At 34.0% G+C, this 19666-nt stretch overlaps 2 protein-coding genes across 3 annotated transcripts in view; one reads left to right on the top strand and one right to left on the bottom strand.

Annotated features, from left to right (window-relative positions):
* The window catches only part of LOC127736739 (protein-tyrosine sulfotransferase 1-like), a 43106-nt gene extending 40038 nt beyond the window's left edge, over positions 1-3068 (bottom strand). For both annotated transcript variants that reach the window (XM_052247320.1, XM_052247321.1), the window contains exon 1: positions 2909-3068. The gene's annotated coding sequence lies outside the window, so the exon portion shown is untranslated. The remainder of the gene's footprint in view (positions 1-2908) is intronic.
* A 230-nt stretch (positions 3069-3298) lies between these two features.
* LOC127736736 (pre-mRNA-processing-splicing factor 8) overlaps positions 3299-19666 on the top strand; it is a 49254-nt gene continuing 32886 nt past the window's right edge. Inside the window, exons 1-12 of the mRNA XM_052247318.1 lie at positions 3299-3350; positions 6354-6562; positions 7747-7915; positions 10350-10514; positions 10726-10941; positions 11627-11839; positions 12437-12562; positions 14586-14691; positions 15390-15580; positions 17572-17691; positions 18001-18190; positions 18321-18440. Of these exons, the coding sequence (XP_052103278.1) occupies positions 6379-6562; positions 7747-7915; positions 10350-10514; positions 10726-10941; positions 11627-11839; positions 12437-12562; positions 14586-14691; positions 15390-15580; positions 17572-17691; positions 18001-18190; positions 18321-18440 (1800 nt within the window). The 5' untranslated portion in view covers positions 3299-3350; positions 6354-6378. The remainder of the gene's footprint in view (positions 3351-6353; positions 6563-7746; positions 7916-10349; positions 10515-10725; positions 10942-11626; positions 11840-12436; positions 12563-14585; positions 14692-15389; positions 15581-17571; positions 17692-18000; positions 18191-18320; positions 18441-19666) is intronic.

Below are 19666 nucleotides of genomic sequence, written 5' to 3'. Positions count from 1 at the left end.
TTAAAATGTTCAGCTGATTTTTACATAGTTATCTCCCTGTAGTGTAATGTACCACCTTAATAAAAAGGTAAGTTGGTTGGTATGAATTCTTTTTGTTTTACTCATGTTTTCCCATGATTATATGTTAAGACGTGCTTTTTTGTCATGATTCACTACAGAATATGTCAATCAAAACTTCAGGGCTGCATTTTGAAGCATAAATATAGTAGGTATTGTAGCTTTGTTATTTTGGGCTTGACCACTATAACTTATTTTCTAACCTCCTTTACCATGTTTACCACTATCAAAATTTTGGCACCTTATTGCGTTTATTGATTCAATGTTGTCTGCTTAACTACCAGTGGCAAATGTTTCATTGATATAAGTAAGTGCATCATCTTATTGTATCAACTGAAGTGCAGAGACTGCAAGTTGCCAGTTTGTCTATTTTTGTCACTGAAGTCCAGAGACCAAAACTTGCAAGTGTTTGTCTATTTTTGTATTTATGCTAAAGCCAACATAGAAAAAATACTTACAACTGTCATGACAATGTCAACCAGTTGTTCATTTGATTTTCACTACACCTCGGGTTAATTTGCCAACCCATAAGGAATAACATGAATAACAGACTTACTGACACATCCACTTAAAAACAGACTTACTGACACATCCACTCAAAAACAGACTTACTGACACATCCACTTAAATATACTTATTGATTCATCAACTCAAAGACTGACTTACTAATTCATTCAAAGACAGACTTACTGACATATCCACTCAAATACATACTTACTGACACATTCAAACAAAGGCAGACTTACTGACATATACAATCTAAGTCATACTTACAGCCATCCATTCAAAGACAGACTTACTGACACATCCACTTAAAAACAGACTCACTGACACATCAACTCAAAGACAGAGACTTACTGACATGTCCACTCAAAGACTGACTAACTGACATATCATATACCAACTCAAAGACCATGCTTTTTACACATTCACTCAATGACAGACTTGTTGACACATTCACTCACAAACAGACTTACTGAAATGTCTTCTCAAATACTGACTTACTGACACATCCAATCAAAAACATAGTTACTGAAAATTCAATCAAAGATATGCTTACTGATAATTTAACCAAATACTTACCAATTGACACATTAGCTCAAACAGACTTACTGACACATTCAATCAATGTCAGACTTACAGACACATCCATTCAAAGACAGATTTACTGACACATCCAATTAAAAACAGACTTACTGACACATCCACTCAAAGACAGAGACTTACTGACACATCCACTCCAAGACAGAGACTTTCTGACACATCCACTCAAAGACAGAGATTTAATGACATGTACACTTTATCATATATCAACTCAAAGACGAGACTTTTTTCACAGTCAATGACAGACTTGCTGACACATTCACTCAAAAACAGACTTACTGACACATTCAATCAAAGACAGACTTATACATACAATCAAAGGCTGGCTTTCTGACACATTCAATCATTTAGACTTACAGACACATCCATTCAAAGACAGACTTACTGACACATCCACTCAGACAGAACAGACTTACTGATACATCCACTCAAAGACAGACTCACTGACATATCCACTCAAAGATGGACTTTTTTACACTTTCAATCAAATACTGACCTACTAACACATCCACACAAAGATATGCTCACTGAAAATTTAACCAAAGACTTACTTAATGACAAATCCACTCAAAGACAGACTTACTGACACATCTACACAAAGACATGGTTACTGAAAATTTAACCAAAGACTTACTTACTGATAAATCCACTCAAAGACAGACTTACTGACACATTCAATAAAAGACAGACTTACACATTCAATCAAAGGCTGACTTACTGACATGTTCACTCAAAGAAAGACTTACTGACACATTTAATAAAAGACAGACTAACACATTCAATCAAAGGCTGACTTACTGACATGTTCACTCAAAGACAGACTTAATGACATATTCAATCGAAGACAAAGTTACTGACACCTCCACTCAAAGACAGACAGGTTCATTGACACATCTACTAAAAACAGACTTGCTGATATCCCACTTAAAAACATACCTGGTATAGTTTCTATATTAATTGCATTGGCCCTAAGATTTTTTTATAAATTTTAGACAAGCACTATTAGTTTGTTAATGATCATGATGATTGTTTCCCCATGACTAACCCATACAGAAACTTTTTGTTTTCCTACCTATCCTATTGAAAAACAAAACTGCCTTTCTTCCTACCCTAATTTCATGCATGTTGGCAGAACCTCAGGAATTATTTGTATGCCTGACTAGTGTATTTTGGTATATATTGTGAATTATATTCTATTCTAAAAATATTCTATATTCTATTCTATATATCATAAAATTAAAAATGGAAATGGGGAATGTGTCTAAGAGACAACAACCCGACCAAAGAGCAGAAAACAGCCCAAGGCCACCAATGGGTCTTCAACACAGCGAGAAAATCCCACACCCGGAGGCGGGCTTCAGCTGGCCCCTAAACAAACATGTGTACTAGTTCAGTGAAAATGGACGTCACACTAAACTCCGAAAAATATAAATGAACTAAAATTAAAAAAACATACAAGACTAACAAAGGCCAGAGAAGTCTGACTAGGGACAGGCGCAAAAATGCAGCTGGGTTAAACATGTTTTGTGAGATCTCAACCCTCCCCCTATACCTCTAGCCAATGTAGAATAAACAAACACACTGCAATACGCACAGTAAAACACAGCTTAAAAGAAGTCTGAGTCCGATGTCAGAATAGGTAACAGATGAAACTAAGCAAAATGACAATGATACATAAATTAACAAAGGACTACTAGCAGTTACTGACATGCCATGTATGCATATATATTTCCCCTATAAACTTTACCTGTTCAATATGCTCTAGACTATGTTACTATATGACCACCACGTGTAAACCCTTTTCCATATTGACATGTCTTGAGATGTGTGTGCTCTGATTTTTCACATATATATGTATGATTATATTAATGCTTTTTGGCTAATTACATACAAAGGTACACAACTCTCCACAGTCTAAAATAGGTAAGGTTTTTTCCCGAACTTGGAATTTTTATACTAAAATACAGTTAGTGTCTATTCTTTTAACAAAATAAAATAATGTTTTTCATATCAATGTCTTCCAAAAATTATTTTTCCTTAAAACGTGCTTATATATTGCTTTATACTAAAAGGAATGCATCTATTTTCATTAGGAACATCTCAAGCATTTTCGTCACCTTTATGTAAAAACACGTGACCGACGCAGTATTTACGAAATCCGCCATTTGCCGAACATTCAGCACGTTGAGGTACGTTTCATTGCAAGCTTAAAGTTTAGATATGTGCATTAAGTTTTAACGCTGAATTATTAAATCGAATTCTACATTTGCACTTATTAAGAACCTTGTCCATGTTGTCTGCCTCTGGCTTGTGAGCTGTAACTGCAAGCATTACTTTGGTGTTGATTTGGTTTGTCAGTGGCTATTTTTGCCGGCTCCGTCAAAATAGCGATTTATGTAGTTTTGCTATTTCGCCGGTCTTATTTCCGATTTTTTTTCTGTCTAAATGAAATAAATATTTTTAATGAAATCATTGACGTTCGAAAATGGAAGTCACAGTCTACTAATAGTAACACACAAACTGGTTCACTATGCCGAGTCTATGGCAGACTTTTGGCCGTTTGGCATCAGAGGTAAAACCAACAAATGGATACAAAATTTCGTTTCTAACAGGAAACAAGTTGTAGTTAAAAAAGGGGGGGAATACGAAACAATCATGGTAGTATTGTGCATCCCACAACTGGTACAAGGTTCAGTACTCGACCCAGTTTGTTGCTCTTCTACCATTGTCTACATAATTTCATAAACGACATGACAGAAGGTATTCGCTCAAGGTATCGGGTCCGTTCGCACCTTCTTTTTTTTTATTCAAAAACCTGATGAATTGTTAGATGCTTTTTAGATAATTATATCAAAATATTTTTCATAAATAAAATTTCGGGATTTAAAAAAAATATTGATTTGATGATTAATTATCATATTATATGTTAATTATGTATGATTACTGTTAATATGGGGTTACACAGCTAAACTTGGTGTTATTGTTATGTGTTTGAAAATCGTAATTGTTGTTTTAACTAGCTTTGATATGAATTCTGCATGTAGTTAGCATGTATTTAGCTTGGTATGAGTAAAAACAATGAAGATTCAAAATGTTATTGTTGTTGAGTTTAATAGCGGTTTGGTATCTTAACATTAAAATAATATTCAACACAAAAAACCTTTTTAGAAAGTCACTTTATTTTGAAACAATGAAATTTTTTTTTTATAGCACAGAGTCCGACACTTACAGTTGTCCGATTGCCCAGGGCAAGGCAATGCCGTATTCGGACAAGTAAAAATATCATCTTTGTTGTCCGATCGGGCAAGTGAAAAAAAAACTGTTATATGATTAAAATTTCACAAAATCAATAGTGTCTGTTGTTTTGTCCACAGATTACTCAGTGATAACACCTCACCGTAGAGTAAAGCGGTCTTAATCCCCCTTCAACGCGTATATTTCGTCATTTGTTTGCACTGAATTCCCCATTTTACCAAAAATAGATCACGTTTAAAAATATTGGCCAATCAGGCGGCCGCGGCTTTGCTTCGTCATTATCGTTATCAATCGGGACACCACTCTGGCGTTTCCGACGCACGTGTTATTCCCACCGATCAATGGAAAGCGGAGGTCTATTTTCGTTGTTCTAACTTTAGAATTTGACATCGGATGTGTATTTCCCTAAGATCATGAAGATGGAAAACATAAAAGCTTGAAAGAGAAAATGAAATTAAACTTTAACAAATTTGTCAGTTGTTGTCAGTTTATTAAGAAGGGTTTTTTGAAATGGCATTTCTTAGATAAATTATTATGAAATAAGTATCTCTATGTAAATGATCCAATTCCCGTATATTCGTCGATCTTTTCCCTCCCTCCTCGGCTCATATATGCCTCATAGTATCTCAGTGGTCAAGTCTAGTTGCTGCCATCATGGCACAACAATCAACCCTGGCATGTAAAAGTTTGGGCCTGTAGATTTCACTTTCAGACAAGTAAAAGTAATAGGGCACTTGCCCAACTGGACAAGTAGGTATAAAAGTTAATGTCGAACCCTGTAGCAACACTAACCAAAACATGATTAGAAAAATATTCAACACAAAAAAGTCACTTTATTTTGAAACAGTGGAAAAAAACTTATTTATAGCAATACACAACGAAAACACGATTAAAAAAATATTAACACAAAAAACGTCACTTTATTTTGAAACAGTGGAAAAAAAACTTATTTATAACAATACACTAACCAAAACATGATTAAAAAATTATTAACACAAAAAACGTCACTTTATTTTGAAACAATGAAAAAAAACCTTATTTATCATGTTTATAGCAATACAATAACATAACACGATTAAAAAATATTTTAAAAACATAAAAATCGATTTTAGAAAGTCACTTCATTTTGAAACAATGAACAAAAAAAGTATTTATAGCAATACACTAACTAAAAAATCGTTGAAGAATTATTTAACACAAAACCAATAAAAAGGGTGCGAATGTGAATGGGAGCGAACATGTTTTTCTCACTCCATCAGACAGACTATCCAGTAACTTAAACAACTGTTTCCAAGTACCAAGAACGATAAGGGACTGGAAAGCACTACCACTTACCGCCACCAGTACAGGTAGTCTTGAATGTTTCAAGATTCATACATGAGACGATCTAGACCACCGTCCGGGAGGAATTTAACTTTATTGTATATAGAATGTATAGCAATAGCACAAATCTTCACATTATTTTTCTATAAAATATTTACATGCGCATCCAAAGTGGCAAAATAATCATGATAATGGTAGAAGTATAAGTGGAAGACAACACTTGGTTGCCTAAAAAAACGTGAAATAAACAGGAATTGGAGCACTTTGAAAAGGACAACTATGTGCAACTGTGGAAACGTGATTCAAGGACTATAGAATTTATGAAACTTGAGGATCAATCAAACCTTTAATGACAATCTAGTCTGGTACAATAAAGTACTGCTGTGTCATGGCTCTTAAATATTGTATTTTAACAAAAGACATATTTTTCTTACAAGTATATTAAGTAACTTTCATTTTTCAAAACTGAGATATTTTTTATTAGAATATCAATTTTGATATGTATGCTTTGCTTATAATGAGTTATATATAAGTTTTTAAAGAAGACCTACATATACTTTTTGTGTGTTATACCATTAAAATATTATATTTTTTTTACAATCATTTCCTTGCAGGTGCTGTTGATAAAAGTTTGGCAAGATGGCATTCCCATACATGATAGGTCCTGGTGGGCAGCCATTTATAATACAACAAGTCCCGTTGATGCCACAGCCATTGATACAGCAAGTCCCCATACAACAACAACAACAGCAGCAGCAGCCTCCAGTAGCCCAACCTCAGAAGTTACCGGATTATATGTCTGAAGAAAGATTACAGGATAAAGGTAACTATATAAACATACATACATGTACATCTCTCACTCTGTCATTGTCTGTGTACAGGATAAGGGTAACTATATAAACATACATACATGTACATCTCCCACTCTGTGTACAGGATAAAGGTAACTATATAGACATACATACATGTACATCTCCCACTCTGTGTACAGGATAAGGGTAACTATATAAACATACATACATGTACATCTCTCACTCTGTGTACAGGATAAGGGTAACTATTTATACACATACATACATGTACATCTCCCACTCTGTGTACAGGATAAGGGTAACTATATAAACATACATACATGTACATCTCTCACTCTGTGTACAGGATAAGGGTAACTATATAAACATACATACATGTACATCTCCCACTCTGTGTACAGGATAAAGGTAACTATATAAACATACATACATGTACATCTCCCACTCTGTGTACAGGATTTGGGTAACTATATAAACATACATACATGTACATCTCTCACTCTGTGTACAGGATAAGGGTAACTATTTATACACATACATACATGTACATCTCTCACTCTGTGTACAGGATAAGGGTAACTATTTATACACATACATACATGTACATCTCTCACTCTGTGTACAGGATAAGGGTAACTATATAAACATACATACATGTACATCTCCCACTCTGTGTACAGGATAAAGGTAACTATATAAACATACATACATGTACATCTCCCACTCTGTGTACAGGATTTGGGTAACTATATAAACATACATACATGTACATCTCTCACTCTGTGTACAGGATAAGGATAACTATTTATACACATACATACATGTACATCTCCCACTCTGTATACCATGTGTACAGGATAAGGGTAACTATATAAACATACATACATGTACATCTCTCACTCTGTGTACAGGATAAGGGTAACTATATAAACATACATACTGTGAATGCTGCATTATGAATTCATTAGTAAACTGACATGCCTGAAAAGATGTCAAAAAATTATTGCAAGACAAAAGTAAATTTCTATACAAACACACATATAGGGAGAGAAATAAGATGTTGTGACAATCTTGCCAAGCTGGCAATTATTTACATTTTATTTACATATTTGTATGGGAATTTTTCCTTGATAAAAGTAGCAAGAGTAAGGCAATAGATTTTGTCTAATTAGTACATCTCTTTTTATGAATTTAGCAAGAAAATGGCAGCAATTACAGTCAAAAAGATATAGTGAGAAGAGAAAGTTTGGATTTATTGATGCACAGAAAGAGGAGACACCTGCAAGTCATGTACGAAAAATTGTTCGCGACCATGGAGATATGACAAACAGGAAGTTCAGACATGACAAGCGAGTTTATCTAGGGTATGTTTAGGGAAATAGAAGTATTAGAGACAGAATGTTTAATAAAACCATAAAAATTCCAAAAAAGAAGAACATCACTAACTTGAATTACCGAAAATACAAAACCACAATACAACAGCCCACTCCTCTAAATAGATAAACATACAACACTCCTCTAAATAGATAAACATCCAACACTCCTCTAGATAGATAAACATACAACACTCCTCTAGATAGATAAACATACAACACTCCTCTAAATAGATAAACATACAACACTCCTCTAAATAGATAAACATCCAACACTCCTCTAGATAGATAAACATCCAACACTCCTCTAGATAGATAAACATCCAACACTCCTCTAAATAGATAAACATACAACACTCCTCTAAATAGATAAACATCCAACACTCCTCTAGATAGATAAACATCCAACACTCCTCTAAATAGATAAACATCCAACACTCCTCTAGATAGATAAACATACAACACTCCTCTAGATAGATAAACATACAACACTCCTCTAAATAGATAAACATCCAACACTCCTCTAAATAGATAAACATCCAACACTCCTCTAGATAGATAAACATCCAACACTCCTCTAAATAGACAAACATACAACACTCCTCTAAATAGCACTACTCTAGATAGATAAACATCCAACACTCCTCTAGATAGATAAACATACAACACTCCTCTAGATAGATAAACATCCAACACTCCTCTAGATAGATAAACATACAACACTCCTCTAAATAGACAAACATACAACACTCCTCTAGATAGATAAACATCCAACACTCCTCTAAATAGACAAACATACAACACTCCTCTAGATAGACAAACATACAACACTCCTCTAGATAGATAAACATCCAACACTCCTCTAAATAGACAAACATACAACACTCCTCTCCTCTAAATAGATAAACATACAACACTCCTCTAGATAGATAAACAAACAACACTCCTCTAAATAGATAAACATCCAACACTCCTCTAAATAGATAAACATCCAACACTCCTCTAAATAGATAAACATCCAACGCTCCTCTAGATAGACAAACATACAACGCTCCTCTAAATAGATAAACATACAATGCTCCTCTAAATAGATAAACATCCAACACTCCTCTAAATAGACAAACATACAACACTCCTCTAAATAGATAAACATACAACACTCCTCTAAATAGATAAACATCCAACACTCCTCTAAATAGATAAACATCCAACTCCTCTAAATAGATAAACATCCAACACTCCTCTAAATAGATAAACGTCCAACACTCCTCTAAATAGACAAACATCCAACACTCCTCTAAATAGATAAACATACAACACTCCTCTAAATAGACAAACATCCAACACTCCTCTAAATAGACAAACATCCAACACTCCTCTAAATAGACAAACATCCAACACTCCTCTAAATAGACAAACATCCAACACTCCTCTAAATAGACAAACATCCAACACTCCTCTAAATAGACAAACATCCAACACTCCTCTAAATAGACAAACATCCAACACTCCTCTAAATAGACAAACATCCAACACTCCTCTAAATAGATAAAACATACAACACTCCTCTAAATAGATAAAACATACAACACTCCTCTAAATAGACAAACATACAACACTCCTCTAAATAGACAAACATCCAACACTCCTCTAAATACATACAACAAAAGACACATAGTCTATATAACCTGACTTGGTACAGGCTCAAAATATGGTGGGTTAAACTAGTTTTACTTGCACATACACCGTCCCCTTTTTCTATCTAGAACATGGGTCGCCAAAATAAATCAAACTAGAATAATAATGCATAGATTGAGTGAAAACACCATTCAAAGATCTTCTGGAGTACTAATTACTTTCTGGTAGAATTTCGTGTGGTTTATTCTTTGAAACATTTACCTTAAACATCTGCTCAGATACACAATTCCTATGGTATAGACTTGAATCTGACTTATTTATCCATCTTTACCAGTGTAACTGGAACCAAGTCTGCTCCAAAAGTCTTAGAAACATGATTTGCTAAATTACTAAAATCTGACACCCAATTATCAATCTTATTGATCCTGAACAATATAACTGGAACCCTATCTACTCCAAAAGACTTCTATACATGATTTGCTTAGATACAAAATTTTGAAGCTAAATTATTGATTTTGAGCAATGTTACTAAAGTCCTGTCTACTCCAAAAGACTTTGAAGTAATTTGAAATAAAGTCTTTTTTAGTTTGAAGTAAAAAAAAACAACAATTATACTATGACAAGTTACAAGTCTCAGTGATGAAACCTTGCTGTGAAAGAAGCAAAAATTAAAGTGTCAAATATTTCTAGTTAACCATTGTAGCTATGATGGATTGCCTTGCAGAACTCTAATCTGGCTTGATGTTTGTTGATGCCATTAGAATAATCTAATATTTTTATTTTACAGAGCTTTGAAGTACATGCCTCATGCTGTTCTTAAACTACTAGAAAACATGCCAATGCCATGGGAGCAGATCAGAGATGTCAAAGTACTGTATCACATCACAGGAGCCATTACATTCATTAATGAAATCCCATGGGTTGTAGAACCCATATATGTAGCACAGTGGGGGTATGTAGTTTGTCAATCACTTTTACTTTGATTCAAGCCTTGAACATTTTACTTTGACTTTATTATCATGCAGCTTTTTCATTTGTCTTCTGGTTACATTTATAAATATACAAAATGCACCTTAAATAGAATAAAAAAAAAAAGCAAAAGTGTAAGGTTTAAACAAGCGAAAGATTATCATTTTTGATATGTTCCCTTTTATATTTTAAAGAACCATGTGGATCATGATGAGAAGAGAAAAGAGAGATCGACGTCACTTCAAGAGAATGAGGTTCCCTCCCTTTGATGATGAAGAGCCTCCACTTGATTACGCTGACAACATCCTAGATGTTGAACCCCTGGAGCCCATACAGATGGAAGTTGACATTGAAGAAGACAAAGCTGTTTATGGATGGCTGTATGATCACAAACCATTGGCTGACACAAAGTAAGTAGAAAAGGGGGAGGAGCCAATGATAAATTAATACTGGCTGACACAAAGTAAGTAGAAAAGGGGGAGGAGCCAATGATAAATTAATACTGGCTGACACAAAATAAGTAGAAAAAGGGGGAGGAGCAAATGATAAATTTATACTGGCTGACACAAAGTAAGTAGAAAAGGGGGAGGAGCAAATGATAAATTAATAATGGTTGACACAAAGTATATAGAGAAGGAGGTTGATGCTCACAAACTGCTGACTGACAGAAATAAGATTTTGAAGTAAAGAAGTTAATTTAAGGTTAGCACAAAATGAGAAATATACCAATTGAAATACTGATAATCATACAACTGTTTGCACGGGTGATTTTATTTTATTTTGCTTTTAGCAGATTTAAGATATTGATTATCTAAATTGTTCATTGCAGCAATTTCTACATAGTAGCTAGCTTTTGGCATTTGTCATTTCCGCGGCAAAAATAGACTTTGGTATATGATTACAAATTACCTTTCAGGGATTAAAGAATAAAATTTGACTTTGCCGATTGTAACTCTCATGTTTAGTGAATAGATAAAATAAATGTGTATTATCATTGTAGATATGTTAATGGTCAAACGTACAGGAAATGGAACCTTTCCCTGCCGATGATGTCAGTCCTGTACAGATTACATTAAATGTGTTTTATCATTATAGATATGTTAATGGTCAAACATACAGGAAATGGAACCTCTCCTTGCCGATGATGTCAGTCCTGTACAGAATGGCTAATCAGCTGATTACAGATTTAGTAGATGAAAACTATTTTTATCTGTTTGATTTGAAGTCCTTCTTCACAGCCAAAGCTCTGAATATGGCAATACCAGGAGGACCCAAGTTTGAACCACTTGTCAAAGACAAAGAATTACAGTAGGAATTAAATTATTACATATGTCACAGAATAATTAGTTTTATGGGGTATTAATCTTTGCAATTTCTTCCTCATGAATATTTTTTTTACAATACAAACTTACAATTTACTTTTTGTCATAGATTTCCAAAAAATTATTGGTCGAAGTTTCTTGAAAAGTTTTCAGTTGGTAGCGACACGACTGATTATGGAACAGTGAAAATGTAAATGGCATGAAGACAAATAGATCAACTACAACTTTCAATGATGAATGTGTGATGCTATTTTCTTTTCTATCATACAAACCAAGGTTGCAAAATATAAGTGTTAACTGAATGATATCAACCATGACTTGAATTATTTCCATACTTTACACAACCAATGTGTGTTGTATGACAACCTGATTTCTGTGAAACATTTATTTAATTTCTGTGTGATGCATAAAAGCCAGATGAGCTATACACACTTCTTGGAGTGAGAAGATCTTATTCACAATATATTCTTTAAATTTTTATGTGTATTCAACAGCTGAAAAGAAAAATCAATCTTGAAATCAAAATCCTTGCTAACTATAAGGGTTTTGTAAGTATGTAACAGGAGCCATTTCTATTTTCCAGGGATGAAGACTGGAATGAGTTTAATGATATCAATAAGATAATTATACGTCAGCCAATCAGAACAGAGTATAGGATTGCCTTCCCATACTTGTATAACAGTATGCCTTTTAAGGTTCAGTTATCATGGTATGTACATATATAGTCTTTGTTAGTTTTTTTTTTGTAAGATTTATCCTTTATGAAAACTGCTTTAGTTATCTTGTAGATGAATGTTCAACTTGAGCGCTGGAAGTAAGAAGTTGGATCACAGGGTCCGGCAAAGCAAATATTTAAAAAATTTGCATCTTCTTAGCTAGTCAAGCCACATCCTGTAGTTGAGGCAAATAACTTACTATGTGGGATGTGGGATGTTTTTAATTGTCTGTAATGTACCAAGCAGATTTTTGTCTCACCTTGACGGAGTCAAAAAGCGAGACATAGGTATGCTGTTTCCAGCGTCAGCGACGGCGATGGCGTCAACAATGTATTAGTTTGTGATTAAGTCTAGTTTATGGTGAACCACTAGTGGTAGGTTAATGATATTTGGTATGCAGTTGTATTAGCATTGGCATATCTCATTTCCATGGAGATTATTTGGCTCCGCCCCCTTAGTCATGGTCTATAGACTTTGAAAATTTTGCTAAGTTAACATGTATTAGTTTGTGATTAGGTCAGTTCAAGGGGAACCATTAGTGTTAGGCCAATGTTAATTGGTGTTCAGTTGTATAAGCATTAGTACATCTCATTTCCAAGGAGAATATTTGGCCCCGCCCCCTCAGTCATGGTCTATTTACTTTGAAACTTTTGCTTAGTTTACATGTATTAGTTTGTGATTAGATCAGTTTAAGATGAACTGCTCATGTTAAGTCAATGATATTTGGTATGCAAATTTATTGGCATTTGCAAGTATCGTTTCCATGGAGGTTATATAGCCCCACCCCTGATCATGGTTCATTGACTTTGAAACTTTAACATAGTTTACAAGTTAATGTTTGTGTTTAGGTTTGTTTAAAGGGAACGACTTATGATAAGTTAATGGTATTTGGTATGCAGTTGTATTAGCATTGGCACATCTCATTCCATGGAGATTGTTTAGCCATGTACCTTCAGTCATGGTTCATCGACTTTGAATATTTGCATAACTTATATGTTAAAGTATTGCTATTTTAATTTCAACATTTGCATTATCAAAATTACAAAAAGACGAGACATATCTCTGTGATAACAGTTTATATATTTATTTACATGTTCATTACAGTTGAAATTTCATATATATATATAGAGTCTATAAGAATCTACCAACCAGTAAACTTAATAGGTATTGGATCATCAAAATTGACAATACTACACAAACAGGGAAAATTATATGAGTCTAAAAGATTGTAACAATACGGATAAATAGATGGAAAACAAAACACTAAAAAGTGTTGAATATCATCGCACAAAGATGGAAAAACTGAACAGATGATATAAATTATGCAATAATTGCAAATATTTCGGCTCAACAAATGGTCTTCCTCAGTGTTAAAAGTTTTAACAATACTGATATATAATGTATAAGGTGTAAACATAGATCAGTAATAATACAGGTAAGTTTTGGTCGATTGATTTTAATCCAAAATCCTGAATATCATAATATAAACATTAGACTGTAAATTTAATTATTTCTTTCTATTGATTCCATCTGGATGGAGGACACCCAGTGTTTTTATCCAAAACTTCTCCCTATATAAATTTAATAAGGTTTTCTTCCATAAATCTTAATTGTTTTAAGACTGTCATGACATAAAAGCTACCCTTGAATTATTTTGATTATTGTTTTTAAAATACAAGGATATTATGTGAACATTTATTGAGTTTTTGTGTGTTTAAAATGAAAGGAAAAGATTAAGAGTAAATTAAATAAACTTTGTTTGTTGCTGAATATCAAAATTTATTGGTGTATTGTTTTGTACATCAGGCTGTTAGTTTTCTTGTTTGATTGTTTTACATTGGTCATCTGGGACCTTTTGTAGCTTTCTCTGCAGTAAAGGTTTTTCTCGTTGTTGAAGGCTTTACAGTGACACATACATCATGTAGTTGTTAATTCCTATGTCATTTAGTCTCTGGTGGAGAGTTGTCTTGCTGGTAATCATATTACATCTATTTATTTTGTCTGTTTAACATCTAGGTATCACACACCTAACGTGGTTTACATCAAGACAGAAGATCCTGATCTACCGGCCTTCTACTTTGATCCTCTGATCAATCCAATCTCACACAGACACACAAACAAGGTAAGACAATTAAACACACATCTGATCAATCCAATCTCACACAGACACACAAACAAGGTAAGACAATGACAAACACACCTGATCAATCCAATCTCACACAGACACACGAACAAGGTAAGATAATAACACACACCTGAACATTCAAAAGACATACAGTCACACAAACTAGGAGAGATCAATAGTGATGCTTGAACAAGACAAAACAGGCATACTTAACTGATGAATTCAATTACACAGACAAAGAAACCTGATCCATAAACTCACTGACGTGATAATAGAAATACATACACATACAATAGGAAAAGACACATGGTCGATACAGTTTTATTCGGTTCCATACCTGGTCAATCAGCGTGGATGACGCTTACACACCTGATCATATGATTTCATGCAGACCCGTGTATATAAATAGACCCATATTTTTACACTAGATAATTAAATTAAACACACACAGGGACTATCATGTATACAGCATAGTCTCTTACTGAAGGGTAAGATAGACAAAGTAAGACTTATCATGCATACAGGATTGATGCAAACTCATTAAAAGGTTTGACAACTGATCATTCACTGTCAGCCTTTATATAACTGTATCATCAGCATAAATAATGTGTTCAGTACTCCTTTATAGTTTGATGGACAAATTTGAATGCAATTCGAATGTCACATTAACTATTACATCTGTGTTTTTTATACAGGGAGGAGAGATATTACCAGAGGATGACGAGGAATTTGAGCTACCAGAATTTGTACAGCCATTTATGAAGGACACACCTCTTTACACAGATAACACAGCTAACGGTATAGCACTGCTGTGGGCCCCTCGTCCATTCAACATGAGATCAGGACGCACTCGCAGAGCCATAGATATTCCACTAGTCAAAACATGGTGAGTTTTTAAAAAAAGTCATTTTGATTTTGATTTTAATCTTGATTGTATACTATGTTACATCCTTAGACATTACTGTGTCATACATGTGTCAAGATTAGTAACTAACTTTCAACTTGGGGGCCCCCTTACAATTTCTGAGAACAACTCAGTTGGTACTTCCGGGAATTGCATCTTCCAGTTTTTATTTGTATTTAGTAGGAAGCTGAATTTCAATGTGTCCATCTTGGCTGGAATTCTGAGAAAGTGTTATGATTTAAAAAAAGTGTTTCAGTTTGACAGTGCTTTTTATACGACCCCAAAAAAATTTTGCAGTCGTATATTGGTATGACAGCTTCGGCGTCGTCGTCCAAAGACACATTTGTTTTCGCACTCTAACTTTAGTTTAAGTGAATGGATCTCTATGAAATTTTACCATAAGGTTCAATACCACAAAAGGAAGGTTGGGGGTTATGGTACCAACAGTTAAGGGATTGGGGGCCAAAAAGGGGCCAAAAATAAGAATTTTTGTAACTTCCAGACATAACTTGTGTGTTAGTGTATGGATCTCTCTGACATTGTACCACAAGGTTCCATATCACAAAGGGAATGCTGGGATTGATTTTGGGGGTAATTGCCTCCAAATTTTAGGAATTAGGGGCCAAAAAAGGGGCAAAAAACAAGCATTTTTCTAGTTTCATGACAATAACTTGTGTGTAAGTGTATGGATCTTTATGAAATTGTACTACAAGGTTCCATATCACAAAGGGAAAGCTGGAATTGAGTTTGGGGGTAATTGCCCAAAACGTTAAGGAAAAAGGGGCCAAAAATAAGCATTTTTCTAGTTTCCAGACAATAACTTGTGTTCAAGTGTATGGATCTCTCTGAAATTGTACTGAAAGGTACCATACCACAAAGGGAAGGCTGGGATTGATTTTGGGGGTAATTGCCTCAAAATTTTAGTAGTTAGGGGCCAAAAAGGGGCAAAAAACACAAGCATTTTTCTAGTTTCAGGATAATAACTTGTGTGTAAGTGTATGGATCTTTATGAAATTGTACTACAAGGTTCCATATCACAATGGGAAAGCTGGAATTGAGTTTGGGGGTAATTGCCCTAAACGTTTAGTAATTTGGGGCCAAAAAGGGGCAAAAAAACAAGCATTTTTCTAGTTTCCAGACAATAACTTGTGTTCAAGTGTATGGATCTCTCTGAAATTGAACTGAAAAGTACCATACCACAAAGGGAAGGCTAGGATTGAGTTTTGGGTGATGAATCATAAGGGGGTTCAAAAAATTTGGGGGGGGGGGATTTTTTTTTCTTTATAATTTTTCATTTTAAATTGGTTATTTCTGATTTATATATAAAAGCAAATAATAATGATATGGTTTGAATAGGTAAATTAAATTTTTTAAGTTCTGAGACCACATTCATTCTGTGTCAGAAACCTATGCTGTGTCAAATATTTAATCACAATCCAAATTCAGTGCTGTATCAAGCTTGAATGTTGTGTCCATACTTGCCCCAACTGTTCAGGGTTCGACCTCTGCGGTCGTATCAAGCTGCGCCCAGCAGAGCATTTTATTGTTCTTTAATGTAATATGTTGTTTTGATTTAGACATATTACCATCTGACAATGTATAGCTTGTTCAAATAGGGGGTGTAAGGAAAGAAGAGGAAGCTAGATTCAAGCATGCTGTGTCATGTAGTGGCATGAGCATCAACAATTGTAAAAGTTTGTAATTAGGTAACAAAGACTGGACCTATCTCTGTTAACCATTTTTTTCTTTTTTAATCAGTCAGAACTGCTGTTAGTTCAATAATGTACTGTATATCTAGAAAGTTTTGTATGGGTCTTATTTTCACTTTGTCCATGGTTTTACTGTTCATTTAGATGCATTGTACAAATAATAAACTTGACAAAGCTTAAACTCCACTTTCTGAGACCAAAAAATACTAAACAAAACCCAATGCAGAAATAACAATTTTGTGTTTCTTTCCATTTGTAATACAGGTACAGAGAGCACTGTCCAGCCAACATGCCGGTCAAGGTCAGAGTGTCCTATCAGAAGCTTCTAAAGTATTATGTACTGAATGCTCTGAAAAGTAGACCACCAAAAGCTCAGAAGAAAAGGTAGGTTCAAAGTCCATTATACCATTAGAGGTTTCTGTAGATTAAAAGTCTTCTGTATGTAGACAGGATATAAAGTTTGTGATGTTTATGGAAAAGCTATAATGTGAAAAATTGGCCATGTAAATAAAAGTGTTTCAATACTTCTTCAGTTATCAGGATTACAATTAAATCTTTGTACATCTTGAAAAAAAATATAATTTAAGAAGTTTTTCTGCTTCATTATGAACTGATATGAAATATTGTAAAATCAGAAAAAATGCTGAATGTGACCCTATTCAAGTTGTTTATTATTTCATTATTATTTTCCAGATACCTCTTTAGATCTTTTAAAGCAACAAAGTTTTTCCAGTTGACACAGTTAGATTGGGTTGAGGTTGGATTACAAGTCTGTCGTCAAGGTTACAACATGTTGAATCTGTTGATTCACAGAAAGAACTTGAATTACCTTCATTTGGATTACAACTTCAATTTGAAACCAGTCAAAACACTCACAACAAAGGTAATTTACTTAATTGAATCTGAATTGAAAAATTATAGATATATATATTTCTATATTGAACAAACAAACAAAATCTGTAAATTTCATGATCTTGTATTTATTCATCTCTATTTATTTTTAATTTTTTCAGGAAAGAAAAAAATCCAGATTTGGTAATGCTTTCCATTTGTGTCGTGAAATCTTGAGATTATCCAAGTTAGTGATAGACAGTCACGTACAGTATAGACTGGGAAATGTTGATGCTTTTCAGGTTTGTTTAAAATCTAAAGATAAATGCCAAATGATTGAGGACAAAACATTGAGGAGAGGGAGAATGTAACCTTGATTTATATAAGACATATACAATATAAAGAAAGTTTTCCTACCCAATTTTGGTGGTTCTCTCCGGGCATTCCGGCTTCCTCCACCAATAAAAACTGACCGCCACGATATAGCACAATAGTGTTGAAGTGACGTTAAACACCAATCAATAAACAAGAAAGTGTTGATGCCTTCCAAGATTGATATAAATTGAGAGAAATATCAAGGAAATTAGGTACAAACCAAATTTAAAGGAGGGAAAATAACTATTTTATGTTTAATGTTCTGTGTAAGAAAATTTGATACCTTCCTCAGGGTTTGTATTAAAACATTTAGAGTGGTGTCAAAGACAGTAAGGACAAAGTTATTTTAAGAGGGGGTTAGTGTAATGTCGTCTAAATGAGACCTATGCCTTACAAAATTGTGTCACATGAAAAGATACTGAGAGGGTAAGTGTTTCTCAGCATTGACTGTTCGGTCATTGCCAACAGAAGTATATGTTTATATTTTAGGATTAGGACATGAAAGTTTTCATTGTGACGTGGTGGTCTTAGGACAATATTTATAATTATTTGTTGCATGGGGTATAATGTTTTTGACCCTTCCATCTGTAAATCCTGTTCTTGTCACTGCAACTCCTTTGAAACCGCACAACGGAATTTCACGAAACTTTGTAGATAATAAGGACATGCTATGCAGATGTGCAAATCAACAGGAAATTATGATTCAATTTTTTTTCAATGAGTTATGCCAATTTTCCCTAAATATACTACTGCAACTGTTTGTTATCTCAACTCCTCTAAAACAACACAACCGAATTTAATGAAACTTTGTAGATAATAAAGACATTCTATGTAGATGTACATATCGACTAAAATTATGATTCAATTTTTTTTTCAAGGAGTTATACCCTTTAAACTTAGAATTTTGGCTGAAAATTAATACTGAAACAGTTTGTCATCTGAACTCCTCTGTCACCACACAACAGAATTTCAAGAAACTTTACAGATAATAAGGACATGACATGTAGATGTGCATATCCACAAGAAATTTTATCAATTGATTTTTTGGAGTTATGAGTCTTTGAACTTAGAAATCTAGTGATATTTTGTTTGCCCAGTGACAAAGTGGGGGCATGGGGTATATGAGCATGTTTGCAAAGGATCTTTAATTAAC

Source organism: Mytilus californianus, unplaced genomic scaffold, assembly GCF_021869535.1.
Source record: "Mytilus californianus isolate M0D057914Y unplaced genomic scaffold, xbMytCali1.0.p SCAF_36, whole genome shotgun sequence".
Lineage (NCBI taxonomy): Eukaryota > Metazoa > Mollusca > Bivalvia > Mytilida > Mytilidae > Mytilus > Mytilus californianus.
The sequence above is the reverse complement of the archived record's forward strand: the minus strand, read 5'-3'. Positions and strand labels throughout refer to the sequence as shown.